Consider the following 16654-nt stretch of genomic DNA (forward strand, 5'->3'; position numbering starts at 1 on the left):
TATTATGTATCATATGGTTTTAAATATTTTATTATGTGTTGTATGATTTTAAATAGTTTATTATGAAAATATATAAGCTTAAATGTTTAAATTATGATTTTTTTACGCAAAAAGTTAGTTTTGATGATTTGCAGGTATTGATAGAATTCCGGTGACGAAGAAAATCGTGGCTAGCCAACGAACAAGATCTATGAATTTTTATAATGAGAAAAGTTTATGCATAAGTTTTTATAAAAATATTAGTGTTTTATTTTAAAGTTTAAAAGGTATGGAAAAGGTTTTAATTATGTTAGTATGTGGCCCAGGGGCTCATCCTTATTGTGGCAATATATAACCCAAAACTTGGAAAAGAAAACCCTAGTTCTCTATCTCACGTTCAGCCGTCCTCTCTCTCCTCCCCTTAGTTTCGATTTCACTATCAAGTTTAGGAAGATTTTCATGTCGTTCGTTCGTTTGGAGGCTAGAATCGCATTACCAGAGTCCGGATTATTCCCTACCGACAAAACAAAGGCAAGCTTTATTTAATTTTTGAAACATTATCCAAGCGATATCATATATTTTTTATGTTGATGTGTATATCTTAATGTTTTGATGTTTCTCTTGCGAGGGAGGTATCACAATGCTTTCAAAGGAACGACGTGTGATGCTGTATATCCGTGAAGCGTAAGCCATTCTCGACAAGTTAGAAGCATGGGTTGGGTGTAAGGATTTGAGGAGAGTAAATCTGGTTTTTGGATTCAAATGAGTGTTTTGATGTGTTTTGGAGTCAAAAATCATGTGTGAGTTGATAAAAAAGGTGTTTTGATGCAGATATTGTCCAAGAATCCACCAATAAAAGGGATTTTTTTTAAAATAAAAAATAAAAAAACGCAAGAATGCCATCTCTTCCAACACCATTTCTTTTATGCAATAGTAAGAAATTAATTAAAGTGAAAGGCACAAAGCACAGGCAGAATTAATTAAAGTAAGATACAATAATGATTGTAGCCACTGGCAGGTTATTACCTTTGAATCCAGCAGCCAAGACAGCCGCCAGAATTCCACCATCATTGAGATCGTGTGGTCCAAGCCCATCACCCTCCACTGCCAAGCAGCGAAGAACCACTTCAATGCAATAATTATCCCTAGCTGAGATGGAAACATTCACCTGCATATCCAGAATAGAATTTGAGCATAAAACAAACACATGAGCAACTTGCATGGGCAAAGTGAAAAACACAATCAACCTGGATTGACACATACACAGAGTTCCTAATTCATACCTTGCAAACACAACCAAACTGGATTGACAAAAAGAGAATGTTCCTAATTCATTACTTGCACTAAATAGGCACCAACATTACAACATAGATCCCATGTGCGATTCTGGATTTATTGACTAAGACCTCACTGAAACCTGAAGAACTTAATAAATAAACCAACAAACAACGGTCCAACTAATGCATGAAAATAAGATTTAAGAGGGCGTGCCTGACTCCATAAACAAAAAAAATGAACTATGCAAGAGATCAACTCATTCAATTATGTACAAGAAGTAATTACTCTGCTAGCATGTAAAACAATCATAGAGGTAAATACAATATCCTGAATCTTCTTATCTTAACCTAAAAAATACAAAAGCCACAAAACCTAATTAAAAAAAAACACGTCCCACATAATCATTAGTCAGTGTCCGTATCACAAGAGAAGAGAATATCTATCGTGTTCCTTGTATGAAGATATGCTAAACAGATGCACACAGTAAGATCAAGTATTCAAAAGGAAATAGTAGACAGGTAAAGGATTGGGGTACGATGATGCTCATAAACTGCTCATGTATTTTCATATTGTCAGCTGAGTTAGAAACAAATATCTCCAGACTAAAGAGCCAAGGAAGATTTTATTATTATTATTTTATATTTTTTATTGTTTTTTTTGTATTTGGTTGAGTTGAGGAGAAAACATTTCTATGAAGAAGTTTTCTAGAATACTCACGAAAGTAGAAGAAAGAAACACCAAAAGGAGACAAACTCATAAAAGTAGAGATTTTTCTTCACAGTTGGAAATTTTGATATCATCAATCGTTCCAGAGATTTATCGTTCTCAATTTGACTCATGGTAATAAGCAGGGATGTTGTTGGATGCCACACACACAAGTAGAAGACATTTGAATGATAATCAGAGTTTTTTTCTTCATTCCACTCATTCTAATTTATCGTACAAACAATACAAATAATTATGGCAACAATATCCCTAATTACTAATTACAGAGATTTACACAATCAATTCCTACAATTAAATCCTAATCTAACGCTAATTGATTCCTTAAGTTGTGTCGGTCAACAGATATGATTGCTTGCTGGCTTAAAAAGGGAAAGCAACTTGCATACTCCCATTTAAAAAAGAAGCATGAACATACCAGATTGTCCAGTTCAGTAATGTGTTTCTTATACCTCTATTTACCAGGAATACAGAATGGGTGAAGTAATAAGCACATGGTTCTGACAAAAGGAAACAAGGTTTACCATTAATTCTCGATGCAGAACTTCTTCCTCGCTAACGGATGAGTAGAAAGCACTTGTCAACGTTGTGCACAAAGTAGCATCAGGGAGCATACACTCACCAGAGGGTAAACATAAAACTGCTGTAGCATGCAGTTCAAGAAATACCGGTTCCATAGATTCATAGAAATGACCTCGCGTTGGAACCAGCCAAGGATTACCTTTTCCTATTATATGAGCACAAACATAAATTAATCATTACAGAATGCCAGAAAAAGACGACATACATTGTCCCCGTTAAGGGAACAAATGTGTCAGAATACTTGTACAAATCTTTCCTTTATGCATCAATGAAAATAATATGACTTACTACTTAGCAACTTCAATGATGATATAAGAGTTTCTGTGGCCACTGTCATGGTCCTCTGCTTTTCTTCATTTGAGAGTTCACTAGGCGAAACCTCCTCATTTTCCAGTTCAATCTTTAGCCAACTGCGATATTTTGCATCGCAAGAATAGTACTCGCTCTGATCAATTGCAAGAAATAGCGAACAGAATCAGTAATCGGTACCAAAATCATTGAAACAACGCAAAACAGAACATGGCATACCCAGTCCTGGAACTCTCTCAGATTCTCAGAAACATCATGATCCTCAACAGAAAGAAGGATTTCTGTTTGTTGTTTCAAAGGCTCAGCAAGCAGACTAAGCACTGTGTGAGCCCCAATCGGTAGTGCTGGCACTCTCCACATTGATATGAGAGCAAACTCCCTCAACAATAAATTGCTATAACAAAAAGGAAGTCTATCATTCAGCTAAAGATAGCAAAATTATAATGTTGAGAGCAAAACGACTTGTTAAATTATCTTCTTTTATGATTTTTCCTCCTTCAGGCAAAGAAAAATGAGTAGTTACTGAAAACTAACAGAAATATCTGTGGTATGAGTGGAGAAAAAAAAGAGAGAATCCCAGGAAAAGTGTGTAAATGCAAGCAAATCACAGAAAACTCATTCATCTCATCAGCTTCTCTAAAATCTAAATGGAATGGAAGAAGGATGCACAAACACGGACTAGTATTACAAGCCATAATGACGGATCATCATCAGAAGTGAAAATAACAATTACCTGTGCATGAGTGCAAGGAGAACAAGCCTTTCAGCAACAACCTTGGCATCATTAATCGTTGAGGGAGGCGTAAAGCACAGCCATTGAATAACCATAGCTTTTTGTTGACTCTGCGTACGATGCTGCTCTGCAACATCTGATGACTTGGAATATTTTCCAATACTAATTTCTCGAGATCTCGACAGAACTCTGTTAAGAATACAGAAGCAGCTTTTATTCAGCATTCTTCACAACTTAGTGAGGGAGAAAAGCTCAAGAATAAAAGCAATACCGATCAAGTATTTGTTTAAAACTTCCTCTGGAATCATCTTCAGAAGAAAATGGCAAGTACTCGATAGCAGAGATAAAGATCTTGTATCTCACATGAACACTGTATAGAGAGGAGCTCAAGGTGAAACACAATCAAATAATCTGGCACTCACCAGGCGAAAAAGCGAAACATGAAATGCATTTTAAGATTAGATATCCCTTGTATATACTCTAGAGTAGGTTTCCTATGCAACGGTCATGGGCTATATTCGTGAGAAGGGTTGACCCAATCGATACAAACATAATACTTTTCGCTCAAATCAGCATATATTATACAATATACTTTGATATAAAAAAGTAATATTTTCTACTCAAATCAGAAATAATACATAAAATTTCTTCATTACATAACTAACCAAAAATGATACTTTTGCGGGAAAAATAATAATTTGGACATAAAAAGTAATACTTTTCATGTGTCGCAGATTTTTCACTGTATATACTACAGATTATTTCTTCATAATATAACTAACGAAAAAATAATATTTTTGCAGTAAAAAATAATAATATGGACATAAAAAGTAATATATCCATGGGTCGGGTCGGGTCGGGTGGGGTCAAAGATCCGTTCAATAAAATTGACACAAGGTCTCACAGGAGTTTTTTTGTAAACACGAAAGTGGTATATATAAGTTGTCTTCCACACAATGGTGGAATAGATCTCATACAATCCCAGATTCCCAGTCAAAAAAGAAACAAGAGAATATGCATTCAATGAATAAGGAAATAACAGATTGACAAAATAAACTTATGTCAACTATCATTGAAATGCATTGCTCATAAATTCATTAAGCTTATGAAACTGGCCAATGTCGCAGGACTATCGTAAGTTGGGTATATGGATAAGCACATCTGGCAATAGACCTGCTATTCAGCCTCAATTCCATCATATGGACAAAGAGATCAACGCAACGATGCTGAGCAAGCTGAGAAGCGTAGATCCCTACCAACTCTTCATGCTGCGTAGTGAACAGGAACATGGCATAGCTGAATAGCATCACCAAAGAAAAACCACAAAAAAAATTAAATAAATAAAACAGACATTACTTTAGTTAAAAAAAATAATGAATACCAAAAGCAGTAAAAGAGCATGTTAAATCCAAAGCTGCACTAAAATGTATGGGGGCATGCTGAACATGGGGGCATTTAGTAAAAATTATAAACTTTATATTATTGCCTCATTTTCACTTCTCAATGATGAGAACCAGATATTAAACTTCAACAAGCACAGAGTGCAAGAAGCTTAACGAACTATCTGCTTTGTAGCGAGATAACTTTGAAAACTTTACGTACTTCCAATGCTAAAAGCAGTAAAGCACCTAAGTATGTAAGGCCAGGAAGGGAAACTATTGCAATGGGCTCTAGTAGCCACAAAATATACCTTCGTTTTTTTAAGCTTTCAAAATTTTCATTTGCTGAACAAGCATAAAAAGCAGAAATAAACCGTTTATTAATGTTTTATGGACATAGACTTACGCATTCAATAACTATTAGCATGCCGGGCTTAAATATAAATGGATAGCTTTAGAACATACAGCAAAGCTTTTATAAAATACAATCATCGATATCCTTGACAAACGGTATGCAATACATGGGGAGAAACATAAGAGGAATAGATGAAATGTCAAAGGGAAGGGCCAATTTTAGGAGCACTAGGAACAGGGTTAATCATCATGAGAGCTACAAGTACAAGTCACCAGGCTTCAACAGTACACTTCAAAATAAATTGCACCAAAAATGAAATGGCAAACCACCACGTATAGGTAGGACAGGCACCTTTTTTCATTACTGTTAAATTATAGGCATAAAAAAGAAGTCCTGAACTGGGACGACCCTAGCTAAAAATAACCTCTTACATGTGTATAATTAAGTCTCCAAATGTCATCATCTTCTCTCTGAAAGCATCATTCATTTGATCTGCTAGTAGGTATCTAAGCACCAGCACTAAATGTGCACCAAAACGCATCATTTGTGGGTCTCCGTGAGGCCTGAAAAAAGCATAAATTTCAGAAAAAGGCATCGGAATCCACGCCCCAACTACTACCGACATTATTTCATCCTGCACTTCGTGCACCAGCCTCAGAGAAAGTAAAATCCAAGTGACGGAAAATACATCAAATTGCTGAAGTAAATAGCAAATAATAAACAAATTACAAATATAAAAAAGAAAAGCATATTTACTTCTACATGGTATATAATCTCGAAATCCAACAAAGTATCAGGTACCTGAAAATATTTTGAACATCTTCGGAAGGTGATATCCAAGACCATACGAGGTCTAGCAAATGAGGGATGTCTCCTAACATAAGATTAACCTGAATACACATTTTTGTCAATGAAAATAGAGCAATAAGTTCAACACTTCTCAATTGATAGTTACTATACAAGATGTAAAAAATCAAGCTCATATATGCCTTTATATATTTATTTAATTTAAGTTAGTCATTAATGTCTATTTAATTTAAGTTAATTAATTTCCTATATGCCCTTGTATATTTAATATAAGCTAGCAAACCTTAAATCAAGATTCTCAATCTTTAATTTCCACCCGATGTTAATTTTTTTTCATTAAATTATATTGGTCCCCCAAAAAGCTTTTAGAGTGTTTCTCCTTTTCGAAAACACAAAAGTTAATAATCAACTTGTGATTGTGAAAAACCGATTGAGCTGGACCTAGGATTGATGACAAAACAAACAATTGATGGGGGCTATTTAGGCTAACATATATATTTCTATATATATATATGAGGAATTTTCAGCTGCCCAACCATGTTTTCTCACTTGGTCCGCTACCACTAAAACCCGGTAGTGAGTTTTAGTGATGCGAAAAAAAAAACAAAAACCACTAAAACACACTACCGGGTTTTAGTGGTCGCGGACCAAGTGGGAAAATATGGTTGGGCAGCTGAAAATTTCTCATATATATATAAGAAAATGGGAGTCAACCAATTAATGGGAGCTAACATTGAATTAAATCACTTCCAATTGTGAAAGTTCCAAGGTTCAAAAAAGTGTTAAGACGGTAAGCGGGCAGTTATCCGCGGCTTGCACCTAGGTGCCGTCTGCACGGTTTTTTATAAATTATTTTAATTAATTATGAAAACATACAAAATATTTCATAATATCTAAAATTAGTCGCAATATGCATAAATGTGTTCAACATTTTCATTAACACTTTTTCGACCATGCTTATTAATGTGCATAAATTTTTCATGTGCATATATTTCAACAAAATACGCATATATATTTTTAACCATTTTTTTAAAAAAAATTATTAATATTTTTAATTCAATATTTTTAAAAAAAATATTTGAACCGCCTAGGCAGTTTGTTACCCTCATAGACAGGTTTTGAGCCGCCCGATTTTTCAGGCAATGCCCAGAGCCACCGAGTTTCTAAAGTTAAATTAGTTAATGATCCAAAGTGGATTGGCAACTATGACTTCGAAGACTGTGATGCATGTAAGTTAAATGAAAGATTTCCATCACAGAGACAGTTACCTCAATTTGCCTCTGCTGCTCCTTGCATGCCTGAGCAACCACTTCATGCACAGTGTCACTATATATTTCAATGTTACATCAATAAGTCATGAGACAGAAAAAAGAAAGTCATCAGTGTTGAATAACCGAAGAACAGATATTATTAGTTTAGATAATCATTTGAGTTGTTAGTAGATAGGAGTCATTTTAAATTTAAAACTGGATCAGATAGCATCTTCATAGTTATCTTGATGGAGTAGAACTTCTATAGATTAATTGGTGGTACATCTCTTGAAGAAGTCAGAATAACCGAATGAATAAAACTTCTTTCATTATTTTCATATAACTTGATGGTATCAGAGAGATAACAGCCATTGACCAAGTATGGCATGGTTCAGCGCTTGCCTCACCAGCACCCATCCTTCTCTTACGATGATGAACAGAATAATCCTCGATCATCCCATTCCATGCCGCAATATTCTGGAAAGTCCCGAAATACATTTATACCACAACCTTACAAACCATCATCTTCTCTTTCTCTCATTCACACTGGCATTGGGTCCATCACATGTAAATAAAATCACCGTGTCTTGCTGGTTCTTATTGTTTGTCAATGATCACTAATTTCTCTTGGGTATTCTCAATGAAAGACAAATCTGAAACATCCAAAATATTTCAACACTTCAATATGATCCAAACACAATTCTCGACAAAAATTCAGATTCTCGAACTGACCAATCCAGAGATTTCTACAACTCGGTCGTGGGTGATTACTTAATCACTCAAGGGAATAGTCCACCTAACCTTTCGCGTTTATACCCCGTAACAAAATGATATCTCTGAACATAAGAAATGTCATTTACTAAAAGTTGCTCGATCCTTGTTGTTCACAATAATGTTCCACGCCATTTCTAGTGCGATGCAGTTCTTACCGCAGCATATCTTATTAACCGAATGCCCTCTCGTGTCCTCAACTTCAAGTCCCCCATTCAAGCATCCAGGATTTTTATCCATATACACATCTAAAACATGACATATCCCTCAAGGTCCTACACAAGATCAGTTATTGATAGCCAAAAAGCACTCTTTTGTAGCCAGATTCCGTGAAATTTGATCTAGGTATTACGGACTCCCACTCTCCTGCAATTGAACATGATGATAGTATTGCTTTGAGAAAAGGTGTTAGAACTTGTACTCCAATACGTAACTTTGCATCTCTGCATCATTTATCACCTGGATATCAAGCTTTTGTGACAAATTTAGGCTAGGTTCAATTTCCATCAGACATCACGGAGGCCTTGCAAGATCCAAACTGGAAGGTGGTTGCCCTTGATGAATAAGAGCATTTGAAAAGAATAACACTTGGCAAGTCACCGATCTTCCGCCGGGACAGAGGAAGTCGAATGTAAGAAGATTTTCACGGATAAACACAAGGCTAATGGTAGCATTGAACGGTATAAAGCACGCCCGGTAGCAAAAAGGTACACACAAGCTTATGAGATTGATTATCAAGAGACATTTGCACCGGTGGCCAGACTGAATATCGTCAAAGTTCTTGTCATTTCCTGCATATTTAGATTGGCTATTGTATCAACTTAATGTCAAAAATGCATTCTCAAATGGAGATCTCGAAGAAGAAGTCTAAATTAACATTCCTCCTGGATTTGAATTCGAAACCAACAACAAGAAGGTATGCAGACTAAGAAAACAATCACCCGGAACATGGTCCACAGATTCAACAGTGTTCTAAAGACATATGGGTATACACAGTGTCAATCTGATGATACATTGTTCGTCAAAACACTCAGAGAAACGGAAAATCATTGTCTGGGAGCAGCTCCGAAAAGTGAGGTACGCAGTCGATCATCATAGTATACATTGATGATATTGTTCTTACAGGAGACCAAGTGGACGAAATGACTCATGTAAATGTTTCCTCTCAAAAGAATTCGAGATGAAGGATTTAGGACAGTTGAAATACTTTCTGGGAATGGAAATGGCAAGATCATCGCTAGGGATCTCTATGTCCCGAAGAAAATATGTCTTGGATCTCTTGAAAGAAACTGGCATTTAAGGTGCAAACCTGCTGATACACCTATGGATCCAAACGTCAAGATAAGAATGAGGAATGATAGCCCGCTGGTTGATAAAATGAAGATACCAAATTTGGTGGGGAAGCTAATATATCTCACACACCGCCCGATATTGGGTTTGTTGTAAGTGTCATCGGTCAGTTTATGAATAATCAAAATGAGGAACACATGGAGGTCGTGTATCGAGTATTGAGGTACCTAAAAAGAGCTCCTGGAAAATGACCACTCTTAAAGAAAACCTATTTCAGGAATGTCTGAGTTTACAATGATGCAGCTTGGGTTGGCTCCCCCAATGATAGACGTTCCACATCAGGTTATTGTACATTTGGATGGGGAAACTCGTCACTTAGCGAAGCAAAAAGCAGTCGGTAGTGGCACGTGGTAGTGCGGAAGCAAAATTTCGAGCCTTAGCTCATGGAATCTGCGAAGGAATGTGGCTTCAAAGACTTATAAAAGAGTTACGAGTAGGACATCAGTAAAATGGAATTAATGTGTGATAATCAAACTACAATAATTATTGCCATGAATCATGTTCGTCGTGATAGAACAAAGCATGTGGAAATCGATGGAGACTTTATCAGTGAGAAAGTTGAGAAAAGAATTGTGGATCTTAGATACATTCCTACTCAGCAGCAAGTGGCAGAGATCTTGACAAAAGCACTCTATGACCCAACTTCAAAGAGATGATTTTGAAGTTGAGCATGATAAACATCTATAGCTCAGCTTGAGGGGTGTTGAATTACTTTTTTTTTTATAAGAAACGAGATCATATTATATATATATATATATATATATATAAAATCATGTGATAATTACAAAAAAACGGATAAGAAATCCGCAGATGGAACCCTTAGTACCCACTAAATACCAACAAAATATAACACTCAAATCTCTGACACAATCTAGAATCGAGAACATGGCAAACTGTTTATGATTCCTAATCCAAGAAGCCTTCAGTTTGATCTTTTCCCAACACGTAACTCCCGATTCTGCTTTATTTTCAAAAATTCTCTTGTTTCTCTCTAGCCAAACGTGCCAGCAAATACAATGAATCACCACCGTCCAAAGAAGTCTCCCCCTCCCACCAAGTTCGCGCCCTAGATCACCCTCAGAGTTACCCACTAGAAACCCAACTCCGCCAAAGCCCTATACCAAAGGCCACTGGTGAAAGGACAGTGAATGAATATGTGGTCCAGTGTCTCCACCTCCCGCAGACAAAGCACACACCAACTTGGACTAAGAGAACAAGAGGGCCAATGCTTTTGCAAAGTCTCATAGGTTGAAAGCGTTCCTTGCACTACAACCCACGAAAAAACTTGCACCTTCGATGGGATAGACATTTTCCAAAACAATGGGAACGAAGGGAAATCCTTGTTAGGGAAAGAAGACCCATAGAAAGATTTAACCGAGAAAAGACCCGAAGAATCCCCCACCCACTTCCTAAAATCCGAAGCCCCTGCATCCAACCTAATCATTTGAATTGTTAGTAGATAGGAGTCATTTAAAATTTAAAGTTAGATAAGATAATATCTTTACAGTTATCTTGATAGGGTAGAACTTCTATAAATCAGTAGTATTCCATCTCATGAAAAAGGCAGAATAATAGAATAAATAAAGATGTTTTTCATTCTTTCTCATTTAACTTCAATCAACATAACAGGTTCACCTTGAATGAAGTTTCTGGAGGAGAGATGAAAGGTTCCTGGGCTGTTGATTCAAGATTTGTTGTGGCCAACTATCGGGCCCACCAACTGTATGAGAAACATCTCCTTGGTCAGGACTCCTCTCCATCGCCTCCCCAAAACTCTTAGACTGGTCAGTTCCACCTGGTCGCACACGAGCTATTTCAATATCAACTTGGGCATCAAGCCATGATTTGGCCATTGCCCAGCAAGCAGACTGAAAAACAAATATAGCTTCAGATTTTGATAATTAATACAACCTAAGCTTGAGCAAGTGAAAGTGCTACATGATACTGAATACATAAATGATGTCAGAAAGCAATGCCAAAGAACTCATATGTATCATGCTTATGCCATTATAGAAACACCTATTCAACATGATCAGAGAGGAAGGAGAGAGAGAGAGAGAACATCAAACTTTTGAGGTTGATTTTTTAGTGGGATAAAGGCTTTTGTGTTGTTTTTGTTGTGTTGTTTGAAGTGTGCAGATATTGCCCTCAGCATGTATGGCAGTTGCTATCTGCCACACCATCAAAATCAACAAGAACATGAACATGGAAAGTTCAAGAACTAGATACAAGTTAATATCCAAAATTTACCCACAAATCAAACCCAAGAATGAGATTTTCCGATTAAACATAGGATAGATAACATTGAAACCACTGAGGTTTGTCCTAACTACAGATCCACTGATACAACCACACTTTTTATATAATAATAAAAAGATGAACAAACTGGAAATAGAGAAGATAACCCAGAGAAATCTCTGTCCCTAGCCAAGCTAGTCCCTAGCACAAGCTAGTTAATATTCACTCTTAAGAAAACAGAACTGAAATCTTCCCAACTCACGTTCCTCACATATTTATTTCATACACTCTTTCTAGACTCTTCTAAGCCTATTGGGATATTTAGATCTAGGCCCAGGTCCGTAACAATACCACCGTCTTCAAAATCAGCCTTGTCCTCAAGGATGAGTCTTGAAACTTGATCTACCATGAATCTTGCTTACCTCCAGCCAACATCAAAGACAATAACCTCAAAACCAAGATCGAAGAACTCATTGTTAAATTCCTGCAACTTTGAGTAAAAATCACGAAGCTTATTCTTTCCAAAATGCGCTTTGTTGACAATAAATCTGCTAGAGAAATCACTCAACTCCACCTTCTTAGAGTCTTGAGTGGTCATTCCACCACAACCCTTCCTCCCCGCCTTTCCTGTATTGGACTTCATGATCACAAAATTAGCGTCTCTGAGTCCTCTTTCGCTCCCGAGAGCAGCATTGAATCTAAAAAGAAATCCAGCAGCTCTGAGTGATAGCTTCCTTTTATCTTTTTTTTTATAGGAAACTAGAATTTTATATATATAGAGAAGTAAGTAGATACAAAAAGTGAACCAGCGGTCCACAAAAGCTAACTAGGTCCTTTGCAAACAAAGGCAAAAATCATCTAAATCAACGCCAATTTCCAATCCCTATACAAGTCTAAAAAAGCCAAAGAATGGAAGCTAGAACCCTTGTGAGCCCACATGGAAACTCTCAATTTGACTTTGTCCCAAACTTCCTCAACTGTTTCTACACTATCATCAAAAATTCTTCTATTCCGCTCCAGCCAAAGCGACCAACATACGCAGTGAGTCACTATCAACCAAAACACTCTCCCTTTTTGTCCAAGCCGACCTCCTAGATCCATAGCAAAAAGATCTTTTGTTGAGTTCGGGATTACCCAAGACAGTCCCAGTTCCTTGAGGGCAAGATTCCACAAGAAACCAGAAAACGGACAGTGAATAACCAAATGGTCCTGAGTCTCCCCCCCCTGTTTGCATAGTACACACCAGCTCGGGCTAAGGGAGATGTTCGGGAGCCTCTTTTGAATCAAATCGCAGGTAGGCAGCCTCCCCAACGCAGCTGTCCATGAGAAAAACTGAACCTTTGTCGGAATCGGTGCTTTCCAGATTGGGTAGAAGAGAGGGAAAGTAGGGAATCGCTCGACCGGGAAGAAAGACTCAAAGAAGGATTTAACTGAATTCCTTTTATCAGTTTCATCCTCTTGGCGTTTGACCCTTCTTCCTAAAATCTGCCCTGGTTCATAATTATTAGCCATATCAATCTCCAAATCTAAGGGAGATTCTTGCCCAAACAGCCATCTAACTCTTATCCAGTGCACAATTGATGCAGCCATCTCATCCAAACATAACGTCCAAGCAATTATTAGCGTGAAATCCACCCCTTTCACTCTAAAAACTCTTCTATCCATTGTAATTGTACAAGCTCCTATTTTCAGGCCTTTACACACTTCAATCACCCTATCATGAAACACATCTCCTACCCATATTTCAACCATGTCCTTTTTAAGGAGCAGCAGGCCCAACTCCTTTGATAAGGATGTAGGGCTGCCATCACTGTCCTCCCATACCAAAAGTGCATATCCACTAATCATATCAAAGGATCTCAGATTATTAAGTTGAAACTTACCTTTCACTCGATCCAAAAGTTGATGTATGATCGTCAATTTCCAATCTTTGGCCCTTTTAAATCTTGACTCTGCCTTCCTATTCTCTTTCCACTTCCTTATAGGTTGTTGGCTATCGACTTCATTGAAGCCTTTGCCCCGCCCTTTCTTTTCTCCAATTTCTTTAGGTGTTTGCAATTGGCTTACTCGGATGCTTGTTCCCGCCTTACTTTCGTGGAGAAACATCAAGCGCGACACCCCTTGCTCGTTCTTCCATTCTCGATCTGCGCCTCGGCTGATAAATGGACGCACATCGCCCTGAACTGAGTGTTTTTTAATAGATCGGGCCCATTCCATGGCCCAGCTATTAATCTCTTTGTATACTGGCCTTTTTGCATTCAGCCCACCCTTATTAGGGTTGCCCTTAAACACCAGGACTATGCATGGTAATTTAGCCCAAGCCCACTCGATTGTTTGAGTCTCCAACCCTTCGCTTTGAAGCTTTGGATTCCTCCGCCATGTCTTCCAATCGGCGATTCCTTTGCATGGTTCTATTGCCTTATCTGGAGCCTTCTTTTTTTTAACCCATTGGAACCGACGATGCATCGCATTTTCTCTAACCCTTTCTTTCTTCCCGTGAAACCAAGGATGGGCGGGATCCTCCGCACAACTGAACGTGATTTCTCGGTGATTGATCGGAGAACCAATGGTCAGTTCAGAGTATGGTTCAGCTTCAATGCCAAGCGTTTCGTCTGATGAGAATTCACCTTTTTCCTTAACTCTCACAAAATCTGGTACTGATATTTCCTCCATGTCAGTGTCATCGATCGGCATCTTTGTAAATGGATTATGATCGTCCTTTGCACTCTCCTGCACATCAGCCTGTTCCTCACTAGTTTCTTCTTCAGCTTGATCGTGCGTACTCTTTTGGGTAACGTTTCTGGAATTCAAGGTGAAACTTCTTCCATCAATCTGGTTTTTCTTTTTGAGGTATTTATCCAATATCGCCTTAGTCTCCTGCACCAATTCCAAAATCTCTTGCAGTGTTCGATCGTGAGTTTTTGTGGCTGCCATTTCTTCTCTCCCAAAAATTATCCGGCAGGTCGGACCAATTGATACAACCACACTTTTTATATAATAATAAAAAGATGAACAAACTGGAAATAGAGAAGATAACCCAGAGAAATCTCTGTCCCTAGCCAAGCTAGTCCCTAGCACAAGCTAGTTAATATTCACTCTTAAGAAAACTGAACTGAAATCTTCCCAACTCACGTTCCTCACATATTTATTTCATACACTCTTTGTAGACTCTTCTAAGCCTATTGGGCTATTTAGATCTAGGCCCAGGTCCGTAACATCCACCCTTCTCAAGTTTGACTAACCAAAAGGACACCTCTCCAGGTTTGCTCAACCTGACAAGTTACAACAATGAACAAGCACGCTTACAGCAAGGTGTAAAGGTAACATTCACAAACCCTTGAGCAGTGCCATTGTAAGTTTTAACAAACCTGCTGAAGCCATTAAGGGAGCTCACTGTTGGAGATTCTAAGAATATCTGATTGTAAAATATATCATTTATGTTAATTCGTATCTTGCTACTCTTGTTATTTTGTTGTATTTTTCTCAATCGATAGGTGATTACGTATCTTACAAGGCTGTTTCCCCATGTTGTACTAGACCTGTCCCTATGTATACTGTACTGCAAAGCGAGAAATATAAAATACATAATTTTTCATCAATTCAACTGATAGGCAAAGCCACAAGGGTTGTCCATTTATTTTTAAAAATTATCATGAGTAAGAAAAAGTTAGCTATTTTGTTCTTTGGATGTACACAATCACCTATTTCTCATTGAAAAGCAACATAATGAAGCAGTATGCCAGTGAATTCTCACTTCAAACTTGGATTGCCCGCTGTCTTGTGGTTAGAGCACTGCCAAATGTTTACAAGAAAGGCAACTTCAGAAAATTTGAGCATCAAGTAAAACTTACATCTCCTCCCCAAAAGCAATCAGACCTAGTAAGTCTCAAACTTGCGAACAAATGTAGTAGCTCACTAAAAAGTCTTAGAAGAATAAGACGTGGGATTCTTGTCAGAGGCATCAATTATATTCAACAGAGACAGTAGCTTAATCAATTAAATAAATGTGAACGAATTTAGAAAACAATTAAAGTCTTAGGAACTGTTAAGTATAACTATTTCATAGGTTAACTAATGGGAAGTAAATTCATTCAAAGAGTCCTAAGACAACAATTGCAATCAAGTGCTGCATGACTAAGAGATAACATACCTCCCAATCTGTACAAACCGGAAGAATGCGCTTCAAATTGCTGCATTGGACTGCGTACACTGCTCTTTCGTATTTTCCACCATCTTGTTCAGCAATTTTCTATCATAGAATAATATATATATATATATATATATATATAAATATAAAGATAAACCATCAGAAGGCATCTGTTCTGATAACATAAACCATGAATGGTAACAATGCGTTCATTGAGAAATCGGCAACTATGAGACTCAAAATATATACCAAATCCTAGTCAGAACATTAAATGTGACAGAGAAAAGTACATGATTACAAATTTGAATGAATGAACATGAGACTCTACAGAACCACCAAAATCGAACGGTATATATGTCTAGTCATGGGAAACTCAACAGTAGCATATATAGAGAGAGAATTACAGAAGCAATAACATGTTTCGAACTTCTAATTGCATTTTTTTAACAAGCTTAACAGCACAGGCAATCCACTCTGAGTAGCTTATTCATCACTTACTTCGGATGCACAATAAGAGGCCCACTTCCAAAGATGCCATTGGTGACCAATTCCACTATCCAATTCTATAGCCTGTAGCATTCTGTCCTTGCCATTTTTCTTTAGGGCTTCAGGAGATGGAAATAAACTGAACTCTCCAAAGGGACACAGACTTGCAGCCCTCCATGGCTGCCAAAGGAGTGTTGTCATCAGGTAATGACATCAGATTCTGTCTTAGAGTATATACAGGAAAAAAAACTTTAAACACAACCAAAA

At 37.4% G+C, this 16654-nt stretch overlaps 1 protein-coding gene across 1 annotated transcript in view; it reads right to left on the reverse strand.

Moving 5' to 3' along the window:
* The window catches only part of LOC140879619 (nuclear pore complex protein NUP107), a 34574-nt gene that overhangs the window by 2080 nt on the left and 15840 nt on the right, over positions 1–16654 (reverse strand). Inside the window, exons 9-21 of the mRNA XM_073283412.1 lie at positions 16400–16567; positions 15905–16003; positions 11152–11384; positions 7414–7471; positions 6140–6228; positions 5770–5901; positions 4778–4900; positions 3876–3974; positions 3605–3793; positions 3091–3265; positions 2851–3007; positions 2505–2707; positions 1006–1147 (exon numbers count right to left, since the gene is read on the reverse strand). Coding sequence (XP_073139513.1) covers positions 1006–1147; positions 2505–2707; positions 2851–3007; positions 3091–3265; positions 3605–3793; positions 3876–3974; positions 4778–4900; positions 5770–5901; positions 6140–6228; positions 7414–7471; positions 11152–11384; positions 15905–16003; positions 16400–16567 — 1867 coding nt within the window. The remainder of the gene's footprint in view (positions 1–1005; positions 1148–2504; positions 2708–2850; positions 3008–3090; positions 3266–3604; positions 3794–3875; positions 3975–4777; positions 4901–5769; positions 5902–6139; positions 6229–7413; positions 7472–11151; positions 11385–15904; positions 16004–16399; positions 16568–16654) is intronic.

This window comes from Henckelia pumila, chromosome 2 (genome assembly GCF_033568475.1).
Source record: "Henckelia pumila isolate YLH828 chromosome 2, ASM3356847v2, whole genome shotgun sequence".
NCBI classification, from domain to species: Eukaryota; Viridiplantae; Streptophyta; class Magnoliopsida; order Lamiales; family Gesneriaceae; genus Henckelia; species Henckelia pumila.